The sequence below is a fragment of the Pagrus major genome, chromosome 9, assembly GCF_040436345.1.
Source record: "Pagrus major chromosome 9, Pma_NU_1.0".
NCBI lineage: Eukaryota > Metazoa > Chordata > Actinopteri > Spariformes > Sparidae > Pagrus > Pagrus major.
The window spans coordinates 17,044,843-17,072,754 of NC_133223.1; the positions used below are offsets into that span (position 1 = coordinate 17,044,843).

At 38.3% G+C, this 27,912-nt stretch overlaps 2 protein-coding genes across 2 annotated transcripts; both read left to right on the forward strand.

Moving 5' to 3' along the window:
* The first annotated feature begins 2,396 nt into the window (after nucleotides 1–2,396).
* Nucleotides 2,397–9,649, forward strand: slc15a1a (solute carrier family 15 member 1a). Its single transcript, XM_073474316.1, has 21 exons — nucleotides 2,397–2,418; nucleotides 2,562–2,703; nucleotides 3,019–3,138; nucleotides 3,251–3,350; nucleotides 4,573–4,663; nucleotides 4,769–4,852; nucleotides 4,954–5,036; nucleotides 5,121–5,207; nucleotides 5,302–5,391; nucleotides 5,478–5,522; nucleotides 5,611–5,643; nucleotides 5,744–5,832; nucleotides 5,989–6,070; nucleotides 6,251–6,370; nucleotides 6,509–6,649; nucleotides 6,730–6,776; nucleotides 7,020–7,127; nucleotides 7,239–7,350; nucleotides 8,811–8,948; nucleotides 9,119–9,226; nucleotides 9,351–9,649. Exons 1-21 carry the CDS (start codon nucleotides 2,412–2,414, stop codon nucleotides 9,591–9,593), a joined length of 2,070 nt encoding a protein of 689 aa, XP_073330417.1. The 5' UTR covers nucleotides 2,397–2,411; the 3' UTR covers nucleotides 9,594–9,649.
* A 2,047-nt stretch (nucleotides 9,650–11,696) lies between these two features.
* stk24a (serine/threonine kinase 24a (STE20 homolog, yeast)) lies at nucleotides 11,697–27,739 on the forward strand. Its single transcript, XM_073473640.1, has 11 exons — nucleotides 11,697–12,172; nucleotides 15,894–16,124; nucleotides 18,422–18,478; nucleotides 18,600–18,708; nucleotides 19,399–19,556; nucleotides 21,025–21,210; nucleotides 21,321–21,466; nucleotides 21,576–21,708; nucleotides 22,240–22,308; nucleotides 22,510–22,646; nucleotides 23,996–27,739. The coding sequence occupies exons 1-11, from the start codon at nucleotides 12,131–12,133 to the stop codon at nucleotides 24,027–24,029; spliced, it is 1,302 nt and encodes a 433-aa protein (XP_073329741.1). The 5' UTR covers nucleotides 11,697–12,130; the 3' UTR covers nucleotides 24,030–27,739.
* The last annotated feature ends 173 nt before the right edge of the window (nucleotides 27,740–27,912 follow it).

Consider the following 27,912-nt stretch of genomic DNA (forward strand, 5'->3'; position numbering starts at 1 on the left):
CTCATGAATCCTTATTTTATTAAAGTGTATTCTTGTTTTTATTCCTATTTTAAAGGTGCACTATGTAGTTTTGGGGATGAAAGGACAACACAATTTCATACTGTTTTACTTTGTTTATATGTGGCGGACCCTGCCACCTTTATAGCATCAAACAGTGTTCTGGGGACCTTATTTTCCTCTGAGAACAGCTTGTTTAGTCAGTTATGGAAAAGAAAAAAAATTCTGAGTTTGAGTTTCTTCTCCAATATGACATAGTGCCCCTCTAAAGGGGCTATATGTAAGAATTGTAGTTTAAAACATTCCAAAATGAACTAAAATTATCAACAGAGCGTAAAGAAATGACAGTATTGACGTTATGTCAAAGGCCTCTATGCATTTTGTGCTGCAGCGATAGCTTCAGAAGTTAGCATGCTAACTAGCTAGCTTCTAGTCTTGTCTTGCAAAACCACTTTGTACCTTAAGAGACAATAGTGAGTCACTGTAGCGGCCAGTGTCCCCTAAAGAAAAGAACTGATACAAGCAAAGCAAGAGATAGCGTTAGCGTTAGCATTCCACTGCTGGGACTAGCGCTTGGCTTTTGAAAGAAGTTTGATGCTAAACTCACAATGACTATTCTAGACCATTAAGTAAACAGAGATTAATGTTAATGTTGGCTATGTAGCATTAGCTTGTAGCTATTGTAGTATAACATTACTGACTGTGTTAACGTTTACAAAGTCTGGGACTGAACTTAGCCGCCTCCCTATCTCCTATATCTCATGTTCCCTCCCATCATAAAAGCAACACAGTCAGCAGTGTCGAAGGGGCTGATAAGAAGCAATATTACTGACACTCACACTCCCACTCCCACGAGTGAACAGTGAAGGATCAATTAACAGATGCTCCTCGCAGGAATCTCAAAGGAATATCAAACGGCAGCAGCTTCACTCAAACATCATGACTGGTGAGTTTGCAAACATTTCTTTTTGTGTATTTTAATTTGAATACACAAACATTAATATCCCAGAGTAGAGGTTGCAGGCACCTGAAAGACGAGTCAGAACAAACAAAGAAAACTTGTTGCTCATGTATAACTGCTGAAAAATTGAGAGAAAGATAACTACAAAGGCAGTTAATATGCTACAGTTTTTTCTCTTTTTATGAAATACAGCTGGTTTTTTAAACTGGTTTCATCTTGTGTCTTAGATAAGGAGGATCCCAGGAAAGAGAGAAGGAGCAAAGGGACGGTAAGTACCTAACTTATTTCATGTTAATGTAGTGTTTGCAATCCTCCTCATATGTCAGTAGTGTACTACTGGAGGCAAATTTATAGGTACTTGTAATTTACTTGAGTATTTTAAGCTACTTCATGCTTACCACATTACAGAGGGAAATGTTTGACTTTTGACACCACTGTATTATTTCACATCTCCATCTAGATTGTGCATCTAAAACATGTTAAATGTATAAATACATTAGCTTTTTATGCAATGTAAACTTCCTAAAATGAAATCAAGTTAAAATGAGCTCCACTTCAACAACATTAAAATACTGCCTACATGTTAATGCCTCAATAATGATAATCCAATAACACAATTATAACACAAACATGGATCATTTAGCATAATTACAATTGTACTGTTGATCAGTGATGGAATGTAACCAAGTACATTTAACCACGTACTGTACAATTTTGAGTTACTCATACTTGAATTTGCCTGAATTTCCATTTTCTGCTTTACTTCCACTTGCAGGCACAATTTGTGATTTTTTACCCTACTATATTTATTTGATACATTTAGTTACTAGTTACTTTACAGATTAAATGCTGCATCAGAGCCAAAGTAGCACATTTTTAAATTAATGTATTTTATCTACAATTGGATAAAAAATCCCTGATTCTGATCACCAAAAAATGCTGGAGATTGGATCTAATAATTAGTGTATCAGCTGACCCCAGTACACAGTAAATGAATACATGCAATTTACTTTTACTCGTACCATTGATACTTAAGTACATTTATTGCCACAAAATTACTTTTGATACTTAAATACAGTTATTATTGGATACTTTACGTACTGAAGACTTTTACTGAAGTACTTTTTTTACTATATTAACACGATATCTTTACTTTTACTCAAGCATGATTTTCAGGCACTTTTTACAACACTGCTTTTGATACATAAAGAACATTTCATTGCAAATTTTGTGTACTGTACTTAAAATTATGAATGCAGGACTTAGCCTATTAGTGGACAATCATCGTGTATTGCTAATTCTATATAAGTAAATGATCTAAATACTTTCTCCCCCACTGCTGAACACTATTGTTGATTCTCTTATCCATTAGAGTAAAGAGGTGTTAGGCTACCCGATCAGCATCTTCTTCATTGTTGTGAATGAGTTCTGCGAGAGGTTCTCCTACTATGGCATGCGAGGTGAGAATATTTCCTTCCTAACCACGTGATAGCTATTGTCTTATTTTTTTCAAATTATCTATTTTGTCAGAGCTGATACTGTTCAGTCTTAGACTGATACTGTATAATAATAAGAAGTCTTTGTCTCCACTGCCTGTCCACAGCTGTCCTCGTGCTGTACTTTAAGTACTTCTTGCGCTGGGACAATGACATGGCCACTTCCATCTATCACGTCTTCGTGGCTCTCTGCTACCTGACCCCGATCCTTGGAGCCATCATAGCCGACTCCTGGCTGGGAAAGTTTAAGTGAGTGGCTTCCTCAATTTCCATTGATTGAGTGCATGAAGGCTTTAATTATTTTTGCCATTATTAAACATATGCATCTACCCCCAAAAAACAAAGATTTAGTCCAAAGTAGAAAAAATGAGTTTAGATTTGTCAGCAGAACTTTTTTATTTATTTTCCTGATGATTTATTTTGAAGCCCATCAGAGGGGGCAAATCCTTAGGTTGGGAACCTCTGGACTACTTCTAGCTGATGATACTTTGGTAATGTGTTTTTGAATGTTGAATTGGTACTTTTACGTCACCAGTACTATCTCTCTCCCTCTTCCTCTCACAGGACGATCATCTACCTGTCCATTGTCTATGCGATCGGCCAGGTTACGATGGCCGTCAGTGCAATCCATGACATCACTGACGTAGACAGAGATGGGACACCAGACAACATGACCTTTCATGTGTGGGTTTCTATTCTATTATAGACATATTGAATGTTTGCTTCTGGAAGGCAGCTTTCAGCACATACTTCTACTGTACCTTCTTCTCATCCACATGTTCCTCTTCACATGCAGTGTGATGTCCATGGTGGGTCTCTTCCTCATCGCTTTGGGCACTGGTGGCATCAAACCTTGTGTTTCTGCCTTTGGTGGAGACCAGTTTAATGAGCATCAGGTTAGAGCATTACCTCCTTTCTGTCTATACATTGGCTTTAGTCTCCCCCTAATAGTTGGCATCAACGTAGGCAATGAGCATATAATCTCAACACCCAGTTCAAATACTTGCATTGTTGCTCTACTATCCACTGTACTCCATCAAAATGTAGGCAGAAATCCCCTGAGGTACTTAAAACAAGGCTTAGCCTCTAGACGTGCTAGCATTTCTGTGTAGCTGGGGACTACCCATTGTTCCAAGGGCCCATTATTCCAAAACCCCAATACTCCAAAATCACTCTGATTCATGTTGTTCATCAAATAATAACGAACAAATGTTCTTAATGTCAAACCAAAGAAGATTAAGATTAAGGTTAAGGTTAAGGTTAAGGTTAAGATTGGGGTTAGGGTTAGGGCATAGGGTGGTCATTAAGGATTTCGCTATGATTGGATGATTCATTGCCATTCTAGGAAAAAACTTAACACTGAATTCTAACATTACTGTACTAACATGCTGATGTATAGCAGTTCAACTGCTTACCAAGTTTAACCTCTCAGTTAAGCATGTAAGCATGCTAACATTTGCTAATTAGAGCCAGACACAAAGTACAGCTGAGACTCATGGGAATGTCATGAATTTTGCAGCTAAATTAGTCATAAATGAAAGAATCGGACAAGTTAAAAATTTAGATCTGATGATGCCGTAAGATGAGAAGTGAAAGGGGAACTACCACTGCATATTTGAGAAAAAAATAATTAATTAAAAAGCCTTTTGTGGCTCCAGGGGGAGCTGTGTCACAGCTGATAAACTGCCTCAAGTGTTGTCACTGAAGTCAGTCACAGTACTAGCTAAAGATGAATTTTAAAAGCTGCATTGTGGGTACTGTAGTCCTCAGGATTTGTCAAGAAAATGTTGACACTTTTTTAAGTCTCAAAATTGACTAATAATTGGCAAATTGGCTTTATTCTGTGTTTTTTTTTATAACTATTTTGAGTCCACCACTGTAAAACAGGATTGCAATACTAAATCAGTATAGGGTACTCTTTAAAGGAATCTAAGCTACTTCGTTTCCTCCTTAGATCCATGTTGCAAGCATGGCTATAAAATCTGTGCTCTCTTTATCTTTTAATATCATAAACACAGATATCAATACCACTTTGGAATTGATTACACATCATATTCTGTATTGCACAACATGCGTGCAACACGTGATAACTGGTCACTGATATATTTCTCTGTGCAGGACAAGCAGAGGAGAACTTTCTTCTCTGTTTTCTACCTGTGCATCAATGGTGGGAGTCTCCTGTCAACCATTATCACTCCAATCCTCAGAGGTAGATATGAGAAGGACATAAACTTTATGACGAACAGTGCCATAAACTTCAGTGCATGTGAAAGTCCTTGAGTACAGTTTAAGTAACAGTTGTCTCCATCTGCAGCTCAGGAATGTGGCATCTACGCTAAGGAGAAGTGTTATTCTCTGGCCTTTGGCGTCCCTGCAGCGCTAATGGTGGTTGCGCTTGGTATGTCTAAACTATATGGAGACTGTGATATGCACATAAAGCAGTAATATAAAGATTTGGTTCATATGATGATGATGTTGTGCCTGTGATGTCCCTAACAGTGGTGTTTATCATCGGAAGTGGTATGTACTACAAAGCAGAACCACAGGGAAACATCATGCTGGATGTGTGTAAATGTATTGGGGTGAGTCTGGTTTACATTTTCATCAACACATTCTGCATCAATGTGTAACAACAGTTGCTCTAAAAACCATATTTCTTCCCTTAGTTTGCCATTTCAAATCGCATCAGGCACAGATACAGAGGATACCCAAGGAGGGCGCACTGGATGGACTGGGCAGAGGAAAGATATGATGTGAGTTTCACTTCATTTAATTCTCTAAAGTTTCTAACAAGCTGTTTTGTAGCTGGAATAACACCAGTTCATATTGTGTCTGTCTGTGCCGTAGAAACTCCTCATTGCTCAAATCAAAATGGTGCTGAAGGTCCTCTTCTTATACATCCCACTCCCGATGTTCTGGACCCTGTTCGACCAAAAGGTACCTTAGAGTTACTCTTGCTTTTGAAAAGGAAACTTTACTTGTCAGCAGTGGAAACTGTGCTAAACTTTGCATCTCTATTAAAGGGTTCTAGATGGACTCTGCAAGCCACCACCATGGATGGAAACTTTGTAAGTTTGGTGATAAAAACAACTATAAATATATTTGAATTCAGTGAAGTAATGTGTTCATGTTCTAATAATGTTGTTGTGTCTGCAGGGTGCTCTTGTTATACAGCCAGATCAGATGCAGGTAAGTTAAAATAATTATTTTTTAATTTTAGTGGCGGCGTTGGCTTGTAGTGTGCTTTATTTGAGAAAATGTTCACTGTGTTCATTTATGTTTTTGAAAGACCGTCAACCCCATCCTGATCCTGACTCTGGTGCCTATCATGGACAGTCTCGTCTACCCTTTGATCCAAAAATGTGGTTTGAACTTTACGTAAGTAGTCTGAATCAGGCCCATACAAATATGAATATACTGATATTCCAGTCATGAAAAGAAAATGTATTCTTGCATTAAAATGTAGAAATTTTGTGCTGTAATTCTGTCAGAAGTTCTACAAATCAATAACAGCAATTAATGTTCATTCAACAGACCTCTGAAAAGAATGACAGTGGGGATGCTTATGGCAGCCATAGCGTTCGTCTGCGCTGGCTTGGTTCAGATTGAAATTGATGTAAGTAGAAAAAAGTTACTGTGTTCATCTCCTTATAAACTGTAAAATGCACATCAGTTACATTTATTTTAAACCCACAGTTAAGGTTCAAACTAACTTTGCTAATGCAAGTATAAAAAGTACTCTTGGAATTCATAACAAGGACAAGTGCTCATTTCTAATTTGTGTACAATTTTTCAGAAAACCTTGCCCACCTTCCCATCGGCCTCCCAGAGTCAGTTGAAATTACTCAACATGGGCAATAGTCCACTGACAGTTAGTCTGACTGGCATGGATCCTATTGATCTTCCTGCAGGCCGGGTATGTCCTCACACAAAAACACACACAACTTTTATAAAATTGGGAATTGCAGGCTTAAAATTCTGTAAAATGAAGTGGCATGCAATCCAAAATAGCATTGTTTATATGCACAGTTTGAACAGTTTCTTTGTTCTGCAGGCCACTGATGAATTCATCATGCTTTATGGAGACAATGTTAACGTTTCAATAGTCAACAATGGGATGAAAACAATTCCCTTGGCAAAGGGAAAGCGACAAACGCTTCTCATTCCTTCAAACATCTCTGAGGAATGGCGTATGGTGAGTTAGAAGCAGAGAATGATCAAAATAAAGACACAGAGGCCTTTTAACAGTTCAATTAATCAACATTTTTCCTCCAGACTGATGATTTGATTTCCAAGCCAGAACAAGGCAGCAATGCAGTCCGGTAAGTTGATTTGCAAATGTTTTAACAGCAGCAAATATTCTGTTATTAATCACTGACTATTTTGATAATCGACTAATTGTTTTAGTCTAAATTAGTTTAATCATATAGGCTAGTTGCCGCAGTAAAGGTTTATCTGGTGGGTAAATTGTTGAAAACAAAGGAATTATTGCATATATGTTGGTGTTAGTGGTGTTTTAAGATTTTCTGGTTTTAATATTTTTGCTCACTGTGTCCTGATTTCAGATTTGTAAATGGAATGGATATGGCACTGAACATATCCGCCCCTGACGTTTACTTTGGACTAACTGATTCGTTTTATTATTCCAACTACTCTTTGGTAAAAAATGGAAAGTAAGGATTAGTTTTTATAAATTAACTAATTCATAGTTTTTATACAAGAATCATTATTTCATGCAAACAATAAAACAGCTTATTAAACTGATTTTTTCTTCTATCAATCAGGATCATCTTCACCATATGGAGTGATACACAGGCATGTAATTACACCAGAGAGTTTGGATTTGGAAGCTCATATACCTTCTATATCCCTGGAAATTTGGTCATTGGACCGAATGTAAGTTTCACATCAAATTTTTAATTTCATAAATTTCAGTCAGATGTGCAAAATAAAATCTCATTTAAAGGTGCAATGTGTAAGAATTGACCACCTGTCAAAGTCATACTCCAAACAGTCTTGCGCACCAGAGTATCCATTAACTGCAGCAGCTAGCAGGCTACAGCGGCTTGGTCTAGGACTCTGGCTGCGGGGACAGCAAAAACTAACTTCAGTAGCAACACAATACATAAATGTCTTTGGCATAACATCAAAACTCTTATTTCCTCACATTCTGTTGATAAATACAGTTAATTTATCTTACATATTGCACCTTTAAAGTGACATCCAACTGTGTTAAATATCATTCTAACATAAGTTTATTGAACAAGTGTGTTAATATTTCGGTTTATTTATTTGTGTAATTATTCGTGGTTATATTGAGAACAATTTACAAAGATCATAAAACATTTAAAAATGGCTTGTATTAAATTTTCTTTCTTTTTGATATCATTAAAAACTTACATTTGACCCATGTGGGAAAAAATGATAAAACCTGAAATAAAAGGCTGGTGAGAGTCTATATTTTTCTTAATACGAATCCTATTAAAAGGCTGTGTAGCCAAAGCCTGACATATCTTATTCTTATTTGCCATAGAGCTGCATTGTTGTCCTAAATCTATTAAAAAAACATCAGTGAGGTACATTGTTTCACTGGGTGTAGGGCTGTCAGTGGGAACTACACGCAAATATTCGAAACTTAGAAATCCCTGCTGGGGTGTGAGCAAGTGTTGAGTGCTGGTTTTTATGTGTCAAGGTTTTGAGACTAATTTATTGCCACAGAGGAGCTTTATTTCTCCGTTTTTATCAGTATTATTGCCTCTTTTTGGTGAAGCAGACACTTCCTTGGAAGACTCATTTGGAAGTTGATTACCATGGTAACAGTAGAGGCCTTGAAACATTTGAATCAGCCCTAATTGGTTGACATGATCCAAATGTTCCCTTTTTAGTCAAACCCACACACTGTCCTGTGGCCTTATATATTCACTAATGTGTATTAATCTGCAGCTGAAAATAGTCCCCGCAAAATGCTCTATTTCCCTCTGTTTGAGTAATGTTTGTTAAAACTTATGGTGCCCTGCTGTTTTAGGAAAATGTTACGCCTTTATAAAAAAAATTAAACTAATTTTTGTAACAGTTTTCTTTCTTTGTTGTTGTTTTTCTAAGATTTACATTTCAAGAGGGCACAAATGAGCTGAGGGCTGAGTGCCATGGTTAGGAAGTTTGGATTAAAGTATTGTTGGTTTTTCAATGGCTTTTTGAAAATAATAAAAATACAGAACTAACCAACCTTATACTGGAGTGTACAAATAAAAAAAAGATATTGTCATCTGTATGCTTTGGCAGAATCTAACCATCGAGCTACCTTCTTTTGTGTCACACTGCCCCAAACTGAACTGTTGTAATTATCTCTATTTTAGTGTCAGGATAACATTACTGCAACAGAAGACATCAAGCCCAACACGGCTCACATGGCTCTCCAGATCCCACAGTACTTCTTCATCACTGTTGGCGAAGTGATGTTTTCTGTTACTGGTCTGGAGTTCTCCTACTCACAGGTACAATTAGTACAGTACAACACACACATTTCCACACCTAATTTAAGGACTGCAACATCAGAGAAGAAGTTGTAGGACACAGTAGATAACAAATATTTGATTTATGATAGTTCTGTATAGTGCTCTATTCATATTTTATTCCATTTGTGTCTTTCTTTTGTGTCTTCCAGGCACCTAATAACATGAAAGCCGTGCTGCAAGCAGGCTGGTTGCTTACTGTTGCCGTTGGCAACTTCATCGTACTGATTGTGGCTGAGGTTGCGAAGATCCCAGAACAGGTAAAATAAACAAAACAAAAATACATCCATACTGGACACGTCAGACATGTCTGTGTGTTTGTGCCACGCAAACACTGACACATGATGATGCATAAATCCCATTCTTGTCCCTCTTCTTTTTAAGTGGGCAGAATACATCCTGTTCGCCTCCCTCTTGATCGTGGTGTGTGTCATCTTCTCCATCATGGCATATTTCTACACCTACATAAACCCTGCAGAAATTGAGGCCCAGTTCATGAAGAAAGGTGACGACGATTACGAGGATGATAAAAAACAGCTACAGAAAGACATGGAGATGGTCAGGAGAAACTCAACTGGAAGTCACAGCTATGATAATGATGATGAAGGCAAAAAAACCCGTATGTGAACAAAGCGGAATAGATATCCAGAATACATTCATATCTGGTGTTTAACATTGATGCAAGGTAGAATTGGCATATTGCCTAATTGTGTGCCTGGGTGTGTTTCAAATATTATATTATAATCACCAAACAACTGTTGTGGGTGAGGCACACAAAGCTCTGTAACATTATATTGAGTACAACAAATTCATATAATAATAGCTATATTATTACAACAACAACAACAACAATAACATTTATCATATTATTGGATGTAATTGCTCTTTGTGTGTAAATTCTGTTCAAGTAAGCAATAAATCCTGTTTGTTGTGCATTTGGGATATATATGCAAATTTCTTGACCACTTCTAGCCAGGAGAGCCACCGTACTATGTTGGAAGAGTATGGCTCCATCATTGAGAGTGTGGGTAAGAAAGCTTTCGGATTGTATTGATCTGGAAAGACTTGCCTACACTGCTAAAGGGTAAGCAAAAAAAAAAGACTTAACTTTGCTCAGAGAACCATGGAAATGTTGTCTTTACTTGAGAGGAAACTGTAAACAATGTCGGGAAGTATTTTGTTTTATTTGTATTCTATCTTTATATCTATATTGATGCAAGTTGACTGTGTGTATGTAGAGTGAGTGTCTGTGAAACAGATTTCTGCTCTCAAATGGTTGTGAAAAGGTTGTTACTGTATGTTTCTTTGATGGGATGTTCTAAAAGAAAAATAATAATAAAAGTATTGTAAAAAAAAAAAAATCCTGTTTCTGTTTTTCACTTACAATTAAGATCTTTTGCCAAAAAAACATTGAGCTTGTCATTCTTGTTCATAGCACTCTGCCAACCCAATATCAAATCTACAGACTTATAAGACTGACTGGTGTTGTTTTTGCAATAATTATGTATTACTAGCTAGTGAATGTCCTATTATGTGACAGAAAAGAATGCATTTCAGCCTTTCCCGCCCTCGAGGGAGTTATGAGCTCCCAAACTGGCTAAATAGTTTTCATTATTTGAGCATGAAAGTACGGAAGCCCTAAAGGGCCATGCATTCATACATTTTATTTCCTCTGTTTTCCCGTGATAACGAGTTAATTTCATTTGTTTTCTCGAGATCTCGAGTTATTATCTCGAAATAACAACTGCCATTTTCCCGAGATAACGGGATAATTTTCTCGAGATCTTGAGAAAACAAAAGGATAGTGTAGTATATTAAATCATTGCAGGAAACATCATTCAGTGTAGCAATGTCAGAGGAGCAGGAGCATATCGATCACCGCGTCACATATCTTTTCAATCAAGGCCTGACACAGGCTGAAATAGCATTATGCCTTGCTATTATAGATAATATACACATTAGTGTGCATAATCTAAAAAGACAGTTAGCAAGGCTTCAGCTATATCGGCGGCGCAATCTAAGTGAGCCTGATGTCATCATTAACTACATAGCTGACCAGCTATGTAGTTAATGACGAGATCTCGAATTAATTATATCGTTATCTCAGGAAAACAAAGTTTCGTTATCTCGAGATCTCGAGAAAATGATCCCGTTATCTCGGGAAAACGGCAGTTGTTATTTCGAGATAATAACTCGAGATCTCGAAACACATATGAAATTAACTCGTTATCACGGGAAAACAGAGGAAATAAAATGTATTAATGCATGGCCCTCTAGGGCTTCCATATAAAAGTTCATTTTTCATTCATTTTTTATCCCAGGATCTCATCTGACCGCAAGTTGTGTCGTTTATTTTGTGGCAAGTTGATTAAACACCTTAAGGCTATTTAGTTTAACGTGAGCACAATTTCATGTAAAATCTTAAGGTGTGAAAAGATAAGTTGAGTTTGTCTTAAAGAAAATACTCACATACACATTAAAACTTTTTTTTTTTTTTTAGATTGCTTTGCCTAGTTGGTCATCCAGCCTTGTTACCTTTACATCAAACCACAAACATGTGAAACTGGCACCTGTGTGTGCTTCCTTCCTCCTCTCGGTGACGCGCCTCGATTTACGTATGACGACATAGGCACGGTCCACTCTTCTTCATTCTGATTGGTTGTCGGGGAAATGAAAATGACATGAACCAAGATGGCGCTGGACGACAGAGAAAAGTGATGAGAGAATAGAACAACAAGAGATACAACTATATAACAGTGTGCATTTATTCACCCGGCGCGACTGTTTCAAACCAGACTTCTGCATTATCATCGGGAAACTGTCAGGCATGCGCTGAGAGACCGCACAGGTCTACAGAGAGATAATTATCCAGCTAACTGTTTGCTTACTAGCTGCTAAAGTAGCTAGCGTAGCTAACGTTCGCTAACTGCGGAAGGCGAGTGAGCAGGAGGCTGGCAGGCAGCTCGAAGTGCGAGCCGACAAGTCGAGCGGATCTTTTTTTAAAAAGCAGGACCTGTCCGCTTGATATAGTAACCATCGCCACAGAGTTTGGGGCACGGACGAGTTCACCCAAAGCCGGGGTCGGTCAGGAAACTAACGTTACACCTCTGATAAGGACAGCAGAAAAAGACGAGGAAAGGCGTCATCTTTGCTGATCTGACGCCATGGCTCATTCCCCTATTCAGAGTGGACTGCCGGGGATTCAGGTAAATAAAATGTGTTATTCTTCTATTAGCTAACTCTCAGAGGCACCTTCATTTTTACTCGTATCCACCCGACATTTTACCTCAAGTTTCCTCTTAACCTTGTGCTCGGAAGTTTGACTACCTGGTTGTAAAGAACTTTATGAACAGGAACACTGTATCATTATCGCGTTTAACACTATCGCATGTGCTTTTCAATGATAAAAGCACCTATTAGTCAAAGTCCAGTAGTTAGTGGCACGTAGGCTGTGGACTAGTCAAAGCTGAAGTGTACTGAATGGCTGACCAGCTGTCAAATCATTTAGGATCTTTATTTTGGCCGAGCTTGTTCTTAATGTGTAGACAGCGTTATTGTAGGCTAATCACAATTTCCTAGAGTACAAGCTGAGGTACCAAGTTGTTAATTGGTCCATGTCCACTGTTGTGTTTTTGAACAACAGTGCTAAAACAGAAAATATACATCAGTTTATTGTAATGTAAGCCAAGGAGAAGCAGCACATTTACATGTTTAAGAAGCTGGAAACAAAAAATGTATTTAATTTTGGCTTGAAAAATGACAATCATCAAAATATTGTCCCAATTTTTCTGTAATTGACCAGTTGAGACTGCAACTAATGCTCTACGTGCACCATATTACCTGTGCTTTTACTTCTTTCAGGTGGAGACGTGTGGCTGAGCAGTCCACTTATCTTGGTTTTAACCAGCTAACCCTGATCAATAATTACCATCATTATTGATTAATCTGGCAATTCTGTACGTCTATTAAATGTCAGAAAATATTGAAAACCCCCATTAGAATTTTCCAAAGCACTTAATCACTGAAGTCTTTAAATTTTTAAAAAGAAGAAAAATATATTCAGCGTTCAGTGATATAAAAAATATTTTGCATGATAAATCAGTTAAAGGATTAATTCATTATGAAGTAGTCCTCATTTAGTAATCTTTCAATCCAGCAATTGATTAAGCAACTAATTGTTTCAGCACTGCTGACATCAAATTGCTTGTCTTTGCCCATCAATACTTCGAAATCTTAATATATTAAGTTTACTATTACAAGAAAGTAGTTGTTGTTTAATGTTCTGTTGACTGACGTATTGAATTGATGGTTTCAGCTCCAGTTTTGTCATCACAGCTTTTTGTCAATAGTTCAATAAACTTTCTGATTGTAGGGTTTTATGGTCTACCAGTGGCTTAGTAGCTTGTAAAATTGTTTTGTATTCTGTTATGTTTACTGTACTGTACTTTGTTGAACCAGCCACTAGCTAGCTGTCAATACATGTACTTTTGAATAAGTTAAGGCTTGGTACAAACGTTACGTTACAGTCCATGTAAAATTGACAGCCTCCTGGGGTGACATAACCAAGACATGCATGATTACATTGATTGCACATAATACTACTCTCTGTCTTGAATTATAAACACTTCATTAGTATGTGCATAAATAAAACGGACCTGAGTCCACAGGTTACTCTGCAGAGGAGTGTTAGTGGTTGGAAGTCTGGCAGTGAGCCTTCAGCCCTGAGGGTGTGGTGCGTGGATGACACCAGACTACACAGTTGTGTGGTGCAGATGGGAGAGCATCAAACACATGCTTTTAGAGCGAGGTTCAGGCAGCTTTAGTTGTCGCAGTAAACCTGCTGACTGTGGATATGGCAAGTACATTCCCATCATATGTAGTCTGTGGTCGCAGCGGCCTTGTTGTTTTTCCCATTGTTTTTACAGAGGTCAGCCTCGACATTATAATTTTCACCTGGATGACTGACCACACCAGTGTTATGATAGTATTTTGGTTGTGTTGTTTCTACTCTGCTTTATTCTGCACCGCTCGGTCTCTTTGTCTTTGTTGTAAACTCCCTTTGCTATCAAATTCAGCAGCCGCCTCTGTGCCAGTTTTTCAAAGTGCAGCTGCTGCTCATCTCCCCTCCCATATAGTTTGACCACCATGCATTAGCACTTTTACTGGAAACTATTCTCTGGGGGGGGACTAAAGCAATATGGTGTGTGTGTGTGTGTGTGTGTGTGTGTGTGTGTGTGTGTGTGTGTGTGTGTGTGTGTGTGTGTGTGTGTGTGTGTGTGTGTGTGAGCCAAAGATCATCATCTTAGGGTTGGGTTACCTGGGAAATTAAGCATTGGGCCTAATTGCTTTGCTACTGCAATTATATAATTTGTTGCATTTTAATTTTTCAGATCTTCATAATAGTCAGTGTAATGCTTTAATAAAAATGCAACTTTTTTCAGTCTAAACTTAATGTTGTATGCCTACTATTTTGTCATGGAAAGTATGTTTAGGCTAATAATTGCAGTGCATGAAGGGAAATTGAACTGGCCAACTTCAAGACCATTATTTCCTCCCTGGTGCTCCATGGGGAAAATAGCCATTTGGTTCAGTCAATAAGTCAGGGTGTAGTCCTTTGGTTTCTGTTGAGCCTTTGTGGTGGAGGTCAATAAACCTCAGGTACGTCTGTGTCACGCTGTCTCATGATTTAAGTGTTACTCACAGCCACAAAATTTTATCAGAGGAGGTTAAACAGTTGGTCTGCGTGCAGAGGTTGAAGCCAGGCTGAAGTATACATTTTCAACAAAGAATAAAGTGAAAGTCTTGCATTATATTTATTTCTGTGCTGGCGTATGTGGTCTGTGGCAGTGGAGAATTTTGGTCTTGAATTTACACGTTGCTAGAGTTAAGCTACTCAGAAATTGGTGAAATTTTATAGGTTTTGGGGAATGTAACTTTTTCTTAGCATACCACTCCTGAATCTTCTTGAGAAATAGAGGACAGGTTACATTTATCCCAAGCAGTTTAGCTGTAAAGGGATGTCCTGAGCCTATCCTCAAGATTGGGTTTCAGCTTGGATTTTGAGACCACAAACTTATGACAGAAAAGCTGAATCACAAACTAAGGAAGTTAAATTCAAAAGACTGCAACAATGACCAGGCAGAGAAGGTTGTGTAAGTTGCACTTTGCAAGGCTGCTTGTGCTCGTCTATTCAAGTGTCAGGCATATTTTAGGTCCAATAGAATTTGTGTAATTAAGAAGTAGTTTTTCAAGAAAAATGACAAACATTCTCTGGTTCTTAAAACTCAGAAGTTTGCTGTTTCTCGTTATCTAATATTTAAAGAAACTGAATATTGTTGGATTGTTGACTGTTGGCTGGACCCAACAAGACATTTAAGATCACTATTAGGTCACTTTAAGGGTTGCAACTGACAATTATTTTCATTGTCGAATCACAGTCAGAGAATCTGGACTTGGACTGGATCACTTAAACTGATTTTCTCTCATTTTGTTGACAAAACAATTATTTTGGTAAACTTGTCTGCAGATTAAACAACAATGAAAATAGTTTCTGGTTGCAGCCCTTATTGTGAGGCTCTGGTTGCAAGATATTAAACTTGAAGCTTGTTTTAATTCAAAAACTGCGTGCTTCAACTGAGTTTGGGCTGTTTTGTGTAGTTATCGCTATAAAAGCCTGCAGGTGCAGGGAAGGGTTGTTTTGTCAGGTAACTTTTTGATAGTACAAGCAATATAAAATCCCCCAAAAGTTCTGTGATCAATCATCTGAGCCACTGATTTACATGATTATACATGTTACCTTTCCAGAACCATGGCTTTGATCCATAGTTAGTAGACCTCTGGTTTTATGCTAATGTAAACTTTTGTGGTCTGATATTACTAAAAATGCCCTCTATTCTCTTTCTCCCCATCCATCTCTCTGTCACACAGAATTTCAGAGCCGATCCAGAGGAGTTCTTCACGAAGCTGGAGAGGATAGGGAAAGGCTCTTTTGGTGAAGTTTTTAAGGGCATCGACACTCGGACTCAGAAAGTTGTGGCCATTAAAATTATTGATCTGGAGGAAGCAGAGGATGACATTGAAGACATTCAACAGGAAATCACAGTTCTCAGCCAATGCGACAGTCCCTTTATCACCAAGTATTACGGATCCTATCTGAAGGTAAGCTTTAACCTCAGGAAAAATATTAAGTCAATTTGTAATAGTTCATGCTCGACATAATGACATAATGCATATATCAATAGTGTGTTCCTGCAAGCAAGTGTACGCAATGTAGGTCAATAAATAATGCATATGGGCAACGGAACAAGTATTGCCTGTGTAATAATGCACAGATTGCCGTTGAGCAACCAGAAATAGGCCAACAGTGTAGGAGTATACTGTATAGCTGGTGGGCTTTCAACAGTGCAATCTGTAAGTATTTGGACATATGTTTTGTTCTTTTTGCTGTGTACTCCGGCAGATTGCATTTAAAAAAAAAAAAAAACAATGACTATGAGGTCAACATGCCGACTTTCAGCTTCAGCATCAGAGCCCTTTGTATATGTAGAAAAATGCAGCATAACTGACGATTATAGGAGTGCAGATCCTGCGATATTCATCTAATGTGAATGTAAACACACAGCTCTTTAACATCACAGTCAGTGTTACATGTCAGAGACAATGTACTAAACAAAAGAGCCAAAACAACAGCCTACTCTAAATATAACCCAAGCCGGCCTGAGACACAAAGAAAGATGCAACTTCTCTGGTGTTTGGGTCATCTGTAATAGCTGTACTGACGGCATCACTTAGGTGCAAACCACATTGTGTTACTGTAGTAGATTTTCAGGCATGCTACATGTGATGGTGCTTAGAGTGCCTCTCACAGCATTTACTGTGGTACTTAACGGCAATAAGGAGAGAAGTGGTGCTCCATTAGCTCAAGTTATGCTGCTGGCTGAAGAAGAGAATTAAGGCTCATTTGTGTGTAGTATGTAAGCACGGTGTTTGTGCTGTGTGTATGTACCTCTTTACATGTGTGTTACAAAACTTAAAGTGATCTCATTAACAGCTTCAGCAACATCTTTGGTAACACACAGACCTAGACTTCTTCTATTGATTTTGTTTAATTTAGTTTTTCTTGTCTGGTCAGTTGTGGTGGCAGGATTATCAAAGATTTATCATGCTAATGGAATTTCAGTTTATCCCAAACAAACTGCTAGCGCTGCTGCCGGAAACTAAATAAATCAGTAAGTGTGTGCCACTGGATTTGTACCAGATAGTGTGTGTCAAGAACAACATATAACAACTTTAAATAGGTAGATTTCAGGATCAAACTAGAGTTATGATGGCGAAACAAAATTTAAAATTATCACAAAAAAAGTTACTTGCATTCCCTAAAGGGAAGCATGACGAAACCCAAGCCCACACTGGTTGCTGTGCTGGGTTGGTGGGTGTGGGTCGCATTGGTTACTGCGTGGGCAGCACCAGCAGATACTGTCTGAGTTAGTTTGACATCTTAAGGAGTCTGTGTGCATTTAGAAATCACACATACAGGCTGAGATGACACATCCACAAGTCTGGAGATGTCTGAGTGACACTCTGGTTGTCACCTTCACAGATGATGTTTCATTTGTTCAGTTGAAAATATTGCAATTGTGGAAAAAGGAAACAGGTGCTACTCAAGTTTTGTGAGCACAACTGGAACAGACAGCTGAGATGTTTCTGAGTGGATAAGACAGGTGCAGGATTGAATTGATGTCAGTCTGTAGAAGAGAGGATGTGCCAAGACTAAAACATCTTGCTACACAATCTCCTGCTCAGATTTTAATCACAACACATTTTCTATTGATAGTGTGTAGGGTGAAAATAGCCATTTTAAGGATTGCCTAATTAACACAGCTATTACTGTGAAATGTTTTAAATGTATAAGTAGTAGTCCTCAGCTGCTAGATATGTTAGTATTAATAGCAGCCACGTCATTCAATAAAAAGACAGGTATATCGGTTAATAGTCACTGATCAAATGTAAACGGACTCCTTTTGTCATATCATATAACAAGTGTCTGTTTCTCTAACCGAATATACATTAGCCTGGCCACTCACCTAAATCAGTGTGATTTTTCAACCATTTACATTACAGTTGTTCCACTGTGTTGCTACATGTATATTATATGTACTTGTCACCATAGTAAATATATTTTTGGGACATATAACATTCAGTTTAATATGGTAAAACGAAACATTTCAGTATTTGTTACAATATTTCTCTCATGTCAGCAGCGGGGTTTGCTTGTGCAGCCTTTATCGCTCTCCTAAACAATTTAAGTGAGTGGGAACTGTTGAGTCTTAAATGTTGCAAAAAGATTATTGTAAAATCAAGTTTTTCCTGTTGGATTTAGTGAGTGTTAACTGTGTTCGTAATGCCAACTGCAACTTTGAACGCTACCTGACTGAATTGCTGATTTGTTTTTTCAGGGTACAAAATTATGGATTATTATGGAATATTTGGGTGGAGGATCAGCCTTGGATTTGGTGAGTCTATGTCAAAATGATATAAATGAACAGTTTGATTTGAAGTCCATTATGACAGTACCGAAGATGTCGCAGATATGTAAAATCTGACCTGTACCCTGTAATTTACCTGTTCTTCTAGTTGGAACCAGGTGCCCTGGATGAAACACAGATTGCCACAATCCTGCGAGAGATCCTGAAAGGGCTCGAGTATCTGCACTCTGAAAAGAAAATCCACAGAGATATCAAAGGTAAGACTGGTGCATACCATCACATTGCTTTAACATCTTGTATATGGTTTCATCTTGACAACACATTCTCTATCGCCTTGTTAATAAAGCTGAAGTGAGGCTTTAATGTGTATTGGCATCAGTGTTCACCAGCTGTGGAGGAAATGACTGCAATAAAAGTAAATTCCTCTGCTACCAGGATGTGGTGTATTTTGTTCTTTTCAGTGCGCTGTCTGTAATTAATCAGATCAAATAATCTTTCACATTTGAATGTAAATTCTGTTGAGATCTGAAATCTGTAATGTCTCTGTTCTAGTGATGAGTGATGAGAAGCCCTTTTTATTTGTTAACATTCGTAGTACTAAAACAGGCATATGTTGCTGTGGAGAGAGCAGTGCAAACAGGAGCTTCATAGAAGCTGTAGAAAGATGTATGTGGGTCTACTTATCTGAGGTCTCTTACCACTCTCCCTGCCCTGGGTTTTTGTCATTCAAATAAAATACACTTGAAAAGCTTTTAGGGACCTGATTAATGCTTTACAAGACCAAATTCTCTGGTTATTCTTACAGAGATCTTCAATTGATTACAGAAACCAGGTTTCTGCCAGAAGCTGGGATCAATAATATTACTAAAGTGGTTGAGACATTGTATTGTCTTCTTTAAAACTAATGAATTTGATGCATCTTGTATTCTTGTCTGTCTTGCTTTCAGCTGCCAACGTGTTGCTGTCAGAACAAGGCGATGTGAAGCTGGCAGACTTCGGAGTGGCGGGCCAGCTGACCGACACCCAGATCAAAAGGAACACATTTGTTGGTACTCCGTTCTGGATGGCACCTGAAGTCATAAAGCAGTCTGCCTATGATTCAAAGGTCAGAATTACCCCTGACTTTTATTTCTTTTATTACTTTCGAGTTTAATGTTGCAACACTGCTTTGTGTTATACCACATGATGTACTGGTTTTGAGAGAAAATACTTTAAGTAGCAACAATAAATTGTATAAGGTCATCTGTCAGAAGTTTGTAACAAAACAGTAAGAACAGTTTACGGCACGCAAGACACGGCAGCAAAATGTTAATGAGTTAATGTAAACAGCTGGATCACTTTGTGTTTAACTTGGTCTGAAAAGCTGACTGTAGTTTTACCACATCAGCTGGATTGGCCTGATCATCTGGAGCAGTGGGTTTTTTTCTAATGGACCAGTAGTGAGTCCAGCAACACCAGTACAAGAAGGGGAGAGGCTTATTATTGGGTGAGACAGAAAAAGGCCACAGAGTTTTTTGGCAGTGGCCTCAAAATGACAAACTCGTGAGTGTTATGCAGTATACTATCCAGACCAACTCAGTGACGTGTGTCAAACCTGCTTTGGTGACCCGGTATCTCTGGGATGAGTACAAAAATTATTCTACCGACTTCCTGTGGTGGAAGAGAAAGATAAACAGAAAGTGAACAGATGTGGGCAGGTGAGTGACAGTGAGCTTACAGAGAGAAGGAGAGAAAATGCGAAGCCAAAACTTTGCTCAAAAAAACTGTAATTACAGTTGCAGACTGGAGCTTCCTGTTACAATGTCAGACAACATACAGAAGGGTCCAAAAGTTTGAGACCACCTGTTTATAATACTGCTATTTTGTGATTGTTCAAATGACATTGCTATTTTTATTTTTTATTTTGTATTTTTTTATAATTGATAATATCAGCTAAACAATTTGAGTGAAAAATTAAATCTTTGAAAAATGTACATTAAATTCAGATTTAGATTATTTGGTATGCCTTTTAATTTACTAACAGCATGTACTCAGAGTCTATGCCAGCTTGAGTGCATGATGTCATTAAAGCAAAAGCGAATACAGGGTTATTATTGGCTATACCTGTTGCCACACCCAGGCTGTGTAAACAGTTAGTGTCAATATAAAGAGCCAACAAATGAAATGGTAGTGGAAAATTTTCCTAAGAAAGGTTTTGTTTGACATCTGACCCAAATGATCTGTAGCTTTTTGTCTTTCTTTTCATTGCTCTTTTGACCGTGTATGCTTTTTTTCTGTCTGGAGCATTTTTTAAGACCGGTCTAGACTAGAAACGACCCAAGTGCTTATTTTTGGGACAGCCACATCGTGAGTCAGTGTGGCTTGTCAACACGACCACGATGTCACAGTCTTCAGCTTGCAGAGCTTCCTCAAATACACCCATGCTGCTGACGTCAGCCATGTCACTTCAGACAGCATTGTGCCAATGTGTGTGTGTGTGTGTGTGTGTGTGTGTGCATTTGTGGAGAAATGTGTACGATTGTGCTGCTTATATAAGAGGATCTGTTTTTGTCCCAAATGTCTTTGTTTTATAGGCAGACATCTGGTCATTAGGAATAACAGCAATAGAGCTGGCTAAAGGAGAGCCGCCCCACTCTGAGCTTCATCCTATGAAGGTCTTATTCCTCATCCCAAAGAACAATCCACCGACACTGGAAGGAAACTACAGCAAACCACTTAAAGAATTTGTTGAAGCCTGTTTAAATAAGGAGCCTAGCTTTGTAAGTTTACACAACTCTTGGTCATGCCGTTATGAGTGATAGTGCAAAGTACACAAAGAAAGAAAGCTATTCTTTTTATACTGACTGTTTGTTTTGTGTGTTTTCTTTAGAGGCCAACTGCCAAAGAGCTGTTAAAACACAAGTATATTGTAAGGCATGCCAAAAAGACGTCCTATCTGACAGAGCTGATCGACAGATACAAGAGGTGGAAGTCAGAGCAGTCTCGGGATGAATCCAGCTCGGATGAATCTGATGAGTAAGTTGTCTGCACCATCACAGTGCAGTTCACGGGAAGGGCGAGACATGGCAAATTTACACCCTGAAGCAAAATTTAGTATCTCTGACTGATTTCTGTGTCACTGAAGGGAGCCAGATGGCCAGGCATCTGGAGGAGATGACTCTGGAAACGATGACTGGATCTTCAACACCATCAGGGAGAAGGACCTAAAAAAGTTTCAGAATGGGGCAGCACAGCCTGCTGAGCTCGAGAGAAAACAGGTGAGACCAAGAAAGCAGTCATGTAGGAGTAGTTGACCACCTCTCATTGGGAGGTCAAGTCTTAAAAGTTCACCCTCTGGACTTGCAGACTTGAGCCCTTATGAACTTCAGCTGACGTACTGTGATGTGTTCACGGTCATCACATCTGGTCTGCAAGGGCGCAAGACTGCAAGGCGAACATAAGCGGTAGATGGGCCTTAATTTTGGCCTACGTGATTCAAGTAATGTTAATAATAAGACATTTTTTTACACATTCATAATACGTTTTTTGTTTTCTTTAATCTGCATTAGAACAGCTGCAATGTCACATCCATATTGCAATGATTTGTGGGTCTGGTGAAGTTTGCACCACAAGCCGACTCTCTATAAGTCTAAAGAAAGTCGGCTTGAGGGCCCTTGTGGACCGGATGAATTGTGGGTTTGGACAGCCCTCAGCACTCGCAGTCTGAGACTGCAAAAGTAGAGGATGTCCGGACATTTGGATATAGCTTCAGATTCCCCTTTTGACCTTAAAATCTCCCTTTTTTCCAGGTGCAGGAGAGTCCAAAGAGGCCTTTGTCACAAAGCTTATCAACAATCTTTTCTCCATTGTTTACTGAGGTAATGGCACTACCAAGTTACCCAAATTAACACAATCGTCATCACTGAATAGAAGATTTAGGATATAACTATTGTTTAAAAAAAGCACCAAAGCTGATCACACTGAATTAAATCTACTGTATGTTCAGATACATTTATTTTATCAGAGTACTGCTAAAATATTTATTAACTACTGTTATATAAAAACTGTCATTGTTGCAGTTGAAAGAAAAGGGTGAGACAAGTAATGGCAAACCAGAGGCTGCAGAGGCGCTGCGGGAGGCCATTTTCCTGGCAGAAGAAACACACCCAGGGATCTGTGACTCCCTGGTGGCTGAACTAGTGCAGAGACTGCAGAGGTAATGAGGGTTCATATTGTCACTTCTCATTATAGTCTAATACATTCTTTCATGTAAGAGCCCCAAAGAAATTGAATATTGTACTTCCTAAGTGTGTTGTACAGTATTTCCTGCTGAAAATGGCTGTTGGAGCAGGTTATAAGACAGTTGGGATCAATTTTAAGTGTAAACCAATTGACTTTCTGGTATAGAGATCGAGGCATTGTGGTCTAACATGATGGGCAGAGAGGCTGGATAGTACATATTGTGGTGAATTTATCTGTTGGACTTTTTAGTTGCATACACTAGGACACCATTAGGTCATTACTAAAGATGCACTGTTTTACAGAAAGTTTTCTAGCAAGTGGCCATTTAATGGGATCTTTATGGGCATCTAGGGATGACACTGATGGTCTGTTTGTCTACTGGTTCATGGTCAAAAGTCTTGATGGCATCAAATGGATTGCAAAGTGCCAAACACAAAGTACCATTGAGGCCGATAATGTAATTAGCTTTGCAGGTACTTGGTCATAAACCAAAGTATTGGAGTGATTTAAAATTTTGTTGTCTGATGACAATCGTGAGATGAAAGGGTACCAAATTACACAGCAAACCATCCAGTAGATTCGAGACAATATTTTTTTTTTTATTTCTGACAATATTGATGAGCCTCACGGTTCCCTAAATATTCTTTGAGAAATAACTTAATTTTGTACTCAAACTTGTGAATTTCTCTATTGGCAGTAACTGTACAGATCAGGTTACAGTTTGCCCATGAATAAGCTCTGCAGCTTTACCTAAAAAACACTTATGCTATTGCTATCCATGCTAGTGATGTTGACCTTGCTAGAACGTTATGCGTTAAGCGTTGGAACAAACACTTGGGAGGAAAACTTTAAATTACATTTTATTAATTTAGCTGACTAAATTATGCAAAACTACAGTGGAAACTACTCAAAAAATAACTGTTAGTATGTTAGCATGCTAATGTCAGCATTCAGTTATTTAACAGCTGATAGAGACTGATAAAGGTTTAACTTAATATGACCACGTAGAGCTGAGTGACGAACTGAGTATTAGAGGGTTTTAGATTGCTGCTGCACAGAAGTTTAACCCTCCTGAATTGCTTAATAACATGGGCTTAACTCTAGTGCCACTCTCAGGATAAGCAAATATGTTATTTTCCAGTAATAACTAGGGCTGCAGCGATATGAAATATTGCTGCAACCCTAGTAACAACATGGATATAGGGATAGTAAAGATGCATTTGTCTTTCATCCATCCAACAGTATGCTGGTGTGTAATGAGCATTACAATCACTAATATGACCTGACTGTAAATATTAACCTTTTATTTCTGGTGTTTGTCAGGTTTTCTGTGCCACAGGCAGCTGCCACTCAGTGAGAAGAGCGACATCCAGCTCTGCTCTATTTTCCCACCCTGGTGGCAGCAGTCAGATCTTTTCCTCTGACCTCCACAGCCAGGATGAAGTCTCCCAGGAAGGTCTCCATCACTCATTTGCCTGAAGCAAATCCTGGCCTACTTAATGTCTGTTTAGTACGCTATTCAGGACAGTCAAGTGGCCAGCCGCTCAACTGCCACCTGCTGTAAGATGTCCCCTCTCAATACCTCCCTCACAACTGTCTTTGTTTTTAGGGTGGAGTTTGCTATCTTTCTGCAAGGACTTATTAGTTTTGGTGAGTTTGTGGCTTTTTCACAAAGGTCTACACTCTGCATCCTTTCAGAAAAAAGTACCTTGCCTAATTAATCGTGTGCATGTGTGTGTGGCTGTGCGAGATATCCTGTGAAACGTGCGGTGAAGAGTGACGAGTGGGTTGAAGCATTCTATTGAAAACTCAGGTATCCTGCTTTAAGTGGATTGGGTCCTCTGGGAGATGGAGAGAGCTCTATAGGGTGGTTGTACAGACTTGTAAATAAGCTAATTTCTACAGATTCATGAAAAAATAATGGAGCGTTTGTAATGGACCCATTGTGTTTAAAATGGCCAAATGCAAACTGTAGATAATGGTTGTGAGGTAAATATTTTAAGAGACTAAAATGGCCATACATGAGATTGCCTTGCCTTTCTACTTGTTCTTTTTGTATATCTGTCTTTTATTTCTCCAGTTGTAAAACTTTTTAAGTTCTCATCCAGTGAATGAAAATGGCTGCCCTCTATCATGTTTTACTATTGATTTATTATATATTACTTAATTCTCTTTAACTTTTTGGGTTTCACACTCTATGCTGTGGCTGTAATAATGTTGGAGAATGTAAAAAAAATACAAAAAAACAAAACAAAAAAAAACAGGCTGGATCCCTGAAGCCTCCACCAGTTGTAGACACTGGATGTTCTGTTGCCAGCCCCGATTCCACAAGGCCTCGAGTTGTGTTGGTTTGTTGGACTTTGCCTCAACCCTTTTTTTTTTTCTTTTTTTTTTTTCCAGCGTGTGTTTTTGACTGGTTAGATCAACTGAGGTTTCGTCCATTCATTCCATTAACAGGGCAGTGCCATCATCTAGTTTATGAATCAGCAGACTCTGTTAGTCTTCCTAGGAGCTGCAGTGGTACTATCTATCTCCTCAGCGTACCTACAGCTTTAATTGCACTTCAAGTATAAATGCCTTTGACTATAAACAAAGTAGCCATAAAACAGTAGCACGAGACTTACAGTATTTTGCAGGTTATGCTATCTGGGACAAAAAAAAAGGTCCACCTGAAGTCTCACAGCTTGGACTCTGGAGTTGGTCATGCAGTGTGATATTTGCCTGGCTGTATCTTTCCACTGGGACTTGAGAGGTATTTCAGTTGTACAGTAAATGCGTACAGACGTAGACTTCTCATGTAGGAGACGACACTGCTCTCAGATGTACATATAATAGCCAGGAGGTGTTCAGAGACCAGCGGCACTGCTACTACTTCTGACTGTAGTTTAAAAGGAATGTGCATGATAGTATAACAGTATAAAGCCTATTGGTTGGCCTGAGCAGTGTGCGTTGTAGCACACTGCTACAGGACTGGAGGAATGTTGAGTCCTGAACAGAGTTGAATCAGCCTTAGAGTATTTGTGATGAATGGGATGAATAGTATGAGCTTTAAAATGTTAGATCAAATGTTTGTTTTTTTTGTTGTGATTTCTTCTTTTTTTTCCCCCTCTGGCATTATGCAGCAATACTTTAAAGATAAGTGATTAAAGATAATCCTTCATTCCTTGCCAGAATAATGTGTGCATGAACAAATGGACAAATTTTTCTTCTCGGTTGAGAGGAGTTTTGATTAAATCTTTGTCTGGTGATATATTATTTTTGCCACTGGGCAAAACACGGTACACGATACGCCGGGCAAGTTAAAGAGATAGTTCAACATTTTGGGAAATATAACCATACTCTTTGTAGGAGATAGTTAGACAAGAAGATCAGTATTCTCTTATCAGTAGCCATGTTTCCATGAAATGTCAAGCAAATTTTTTGCAAATTTTTGAAAGTTCCCGATTGGATCTGACTTTTGAAACGGCTGATCAGTCATGTGATTTGAATGTTCACTACGTCAGAGTGTATTCGGCAAATCTGTTTCCATCAAACATTTTGCGCATGAACTCTGATTCGCAAAGACAAATACAAAAAAAAGTTTTTTGCAAATTAGAAGAAGTTTTTTCGAATTTTGCCGTTTCCGTAAAATTTCTAATGCAATATTCTTCAAAATGCACATAAAAATGCTCTATGGAAACACGGCTACTGTCAGTCAAACACGCATATATTATAAAAAGTGGACAGAGCTACCGTGACGTCACCAATAGTAGTCTTCAGTTAGGAGCTCTGGCCATCGCCATTTTGTTTTCTCGGGACCAGAAGTGACCATCTTTGGACAAGAGGGTAGAGTTAGGGAGGATATCCCGATTGGCTCTGACTGAAAACCCAAGGACATGCCGTGGTAGCGACTTGTCAATGGTAGCCACGCCTTTAAGCATACCCTGTATTGTCAATTTTTTTTCTTTAAGTGGGACCATGATTTATTAAAAGAACATCATGCTGTGTTGAAGAAGTATTGAAAATAACGATTGAGACCATAAACTCATCAGGAATGTTCACTGAGGTAATAAATCAAATGAGAAGTAGGGTCATTTTCTCATAAGCTTAAATACAATCTGAATTTTTTTGCAACCAGCTGGTCATTAGAAAGAATGGCCGTTTAAGGAACTTTGCGTGTAACAAACTTAGCATTTACTTCACTCGTCAGACCCAGAAGCTCCGTCTGTATTTTATACAGCCATTATATCGAACGACTAGCTAGATTAGCTGGCTAGTTAGCAATTTTAGCTAACTCTGCCACAAGGATATTTCCCAAAATGTCAAACTATTCTTTTAAGTCTTTACTTTTCTATATTACTTTCAGTACTTTCATTTTTTTCTGCTTGGTAAATGTGGTAGAATGCACATTTGAATGAGTAAAAGTCAAATATGTTTAAATGAATACGTAGAAACAGGTTAACCAAATCAAGAGAAGGTACCAGACTCAACTATTTCAATTTTCACTGTTGTCCTTTGTGTTTTCTGCTCTTCTGTGAACAGTTACTCAGTTCTCCATTCGAACCCCTCATGTGAATTGTGCCATGTAAGCCCTCCATCCCAGACTGAGACAAATTCAAAACAGTTTGCACCTTTTACAGTCTATTATGACTCTTTATCTTTTTATGCGTTGCACTTTGCAGATTTATTTTGGTTTTCTAAAAAAAGGTACTTTAAAATGCTACAATATTATGTTGCAATCACACCAGTTTTATTTTCTCCCCCTTTTGTGTGTGTTGTATGGCAATAAAGCAGCGTGGTCGCCAGGAGTCATTTCTTAGCACAAGTAGGCATATATTCTATTAAACTATTTTTGTAACCCAGAAGAGCAGTATTATGTAATAGAGGGAGTAAAGTTTGGTTCTGTGATGTGTTCAAATTTCAGTAAACACTGGATAGCAATCACTTAAAATGTACATTTCATTTTGTGTGACTTTGCTGACAGTTTATAGTCCAGTATACATTTTTGCTAATTCAGGACAGTGCTGTTGGATTTATTAAAAGTTGTCAAATGATTAAGGAAAAAATAAAAATCCAGTTCAAATTTGATCAACAGTTTTTGCCGTTGTTTGATCGAGTCATCTGTCTTAATGTGATGTTATCCGGAATGTGTTTTCCTGCACCTACTTTTTAAAATTTTCTGTGATTCATAACATTATTAGTGTAAAAATCAACCTACAGTGACCCTTCTCACATGTCATGGTGCTGTATCACAGCCATTT

Bases quoted from the DNA above. Each gene is read 5' to 3' on its own strand.
- slc15a1a (XM_073474316.1), top strand. The intron at 5,392-5,477 runs GTACCTTAGAGT...TCTCTATTAAAG, and splicing joins GGACCCTGTTCGACCAAAAG to GGTTCTAGATGGACTCTGCA. The intron at 8,949-9,118 runs GTACAATTAGTA...TGTGTCTTCCAG, and splicing joins TGGAGTTCTCCTACTCACAG to GCACCTAATAACATGAAAGC.
- stk24a (XM_073473640.1), top strand. From the start codon at position 12,131: ATGGCTCATTCCCCTATTCAGAGTGGACTGCCGGGGATTCAG. The intron at 12,173-15,893 runs GTAAATAAAATG...TCTGTCACACAG, and splicing joins GTGGACTGCCGGGGATTCAG to AATTTCAGAGCCGATCCAGA. The intron at 21,709-22,239 runs GTGAGACCAAGA...CCTTTTTTCCAG, and splicing joins CTGAGCTCGAGAGAAAACAG to GTGCAGGAGAGTCCAAAGAG.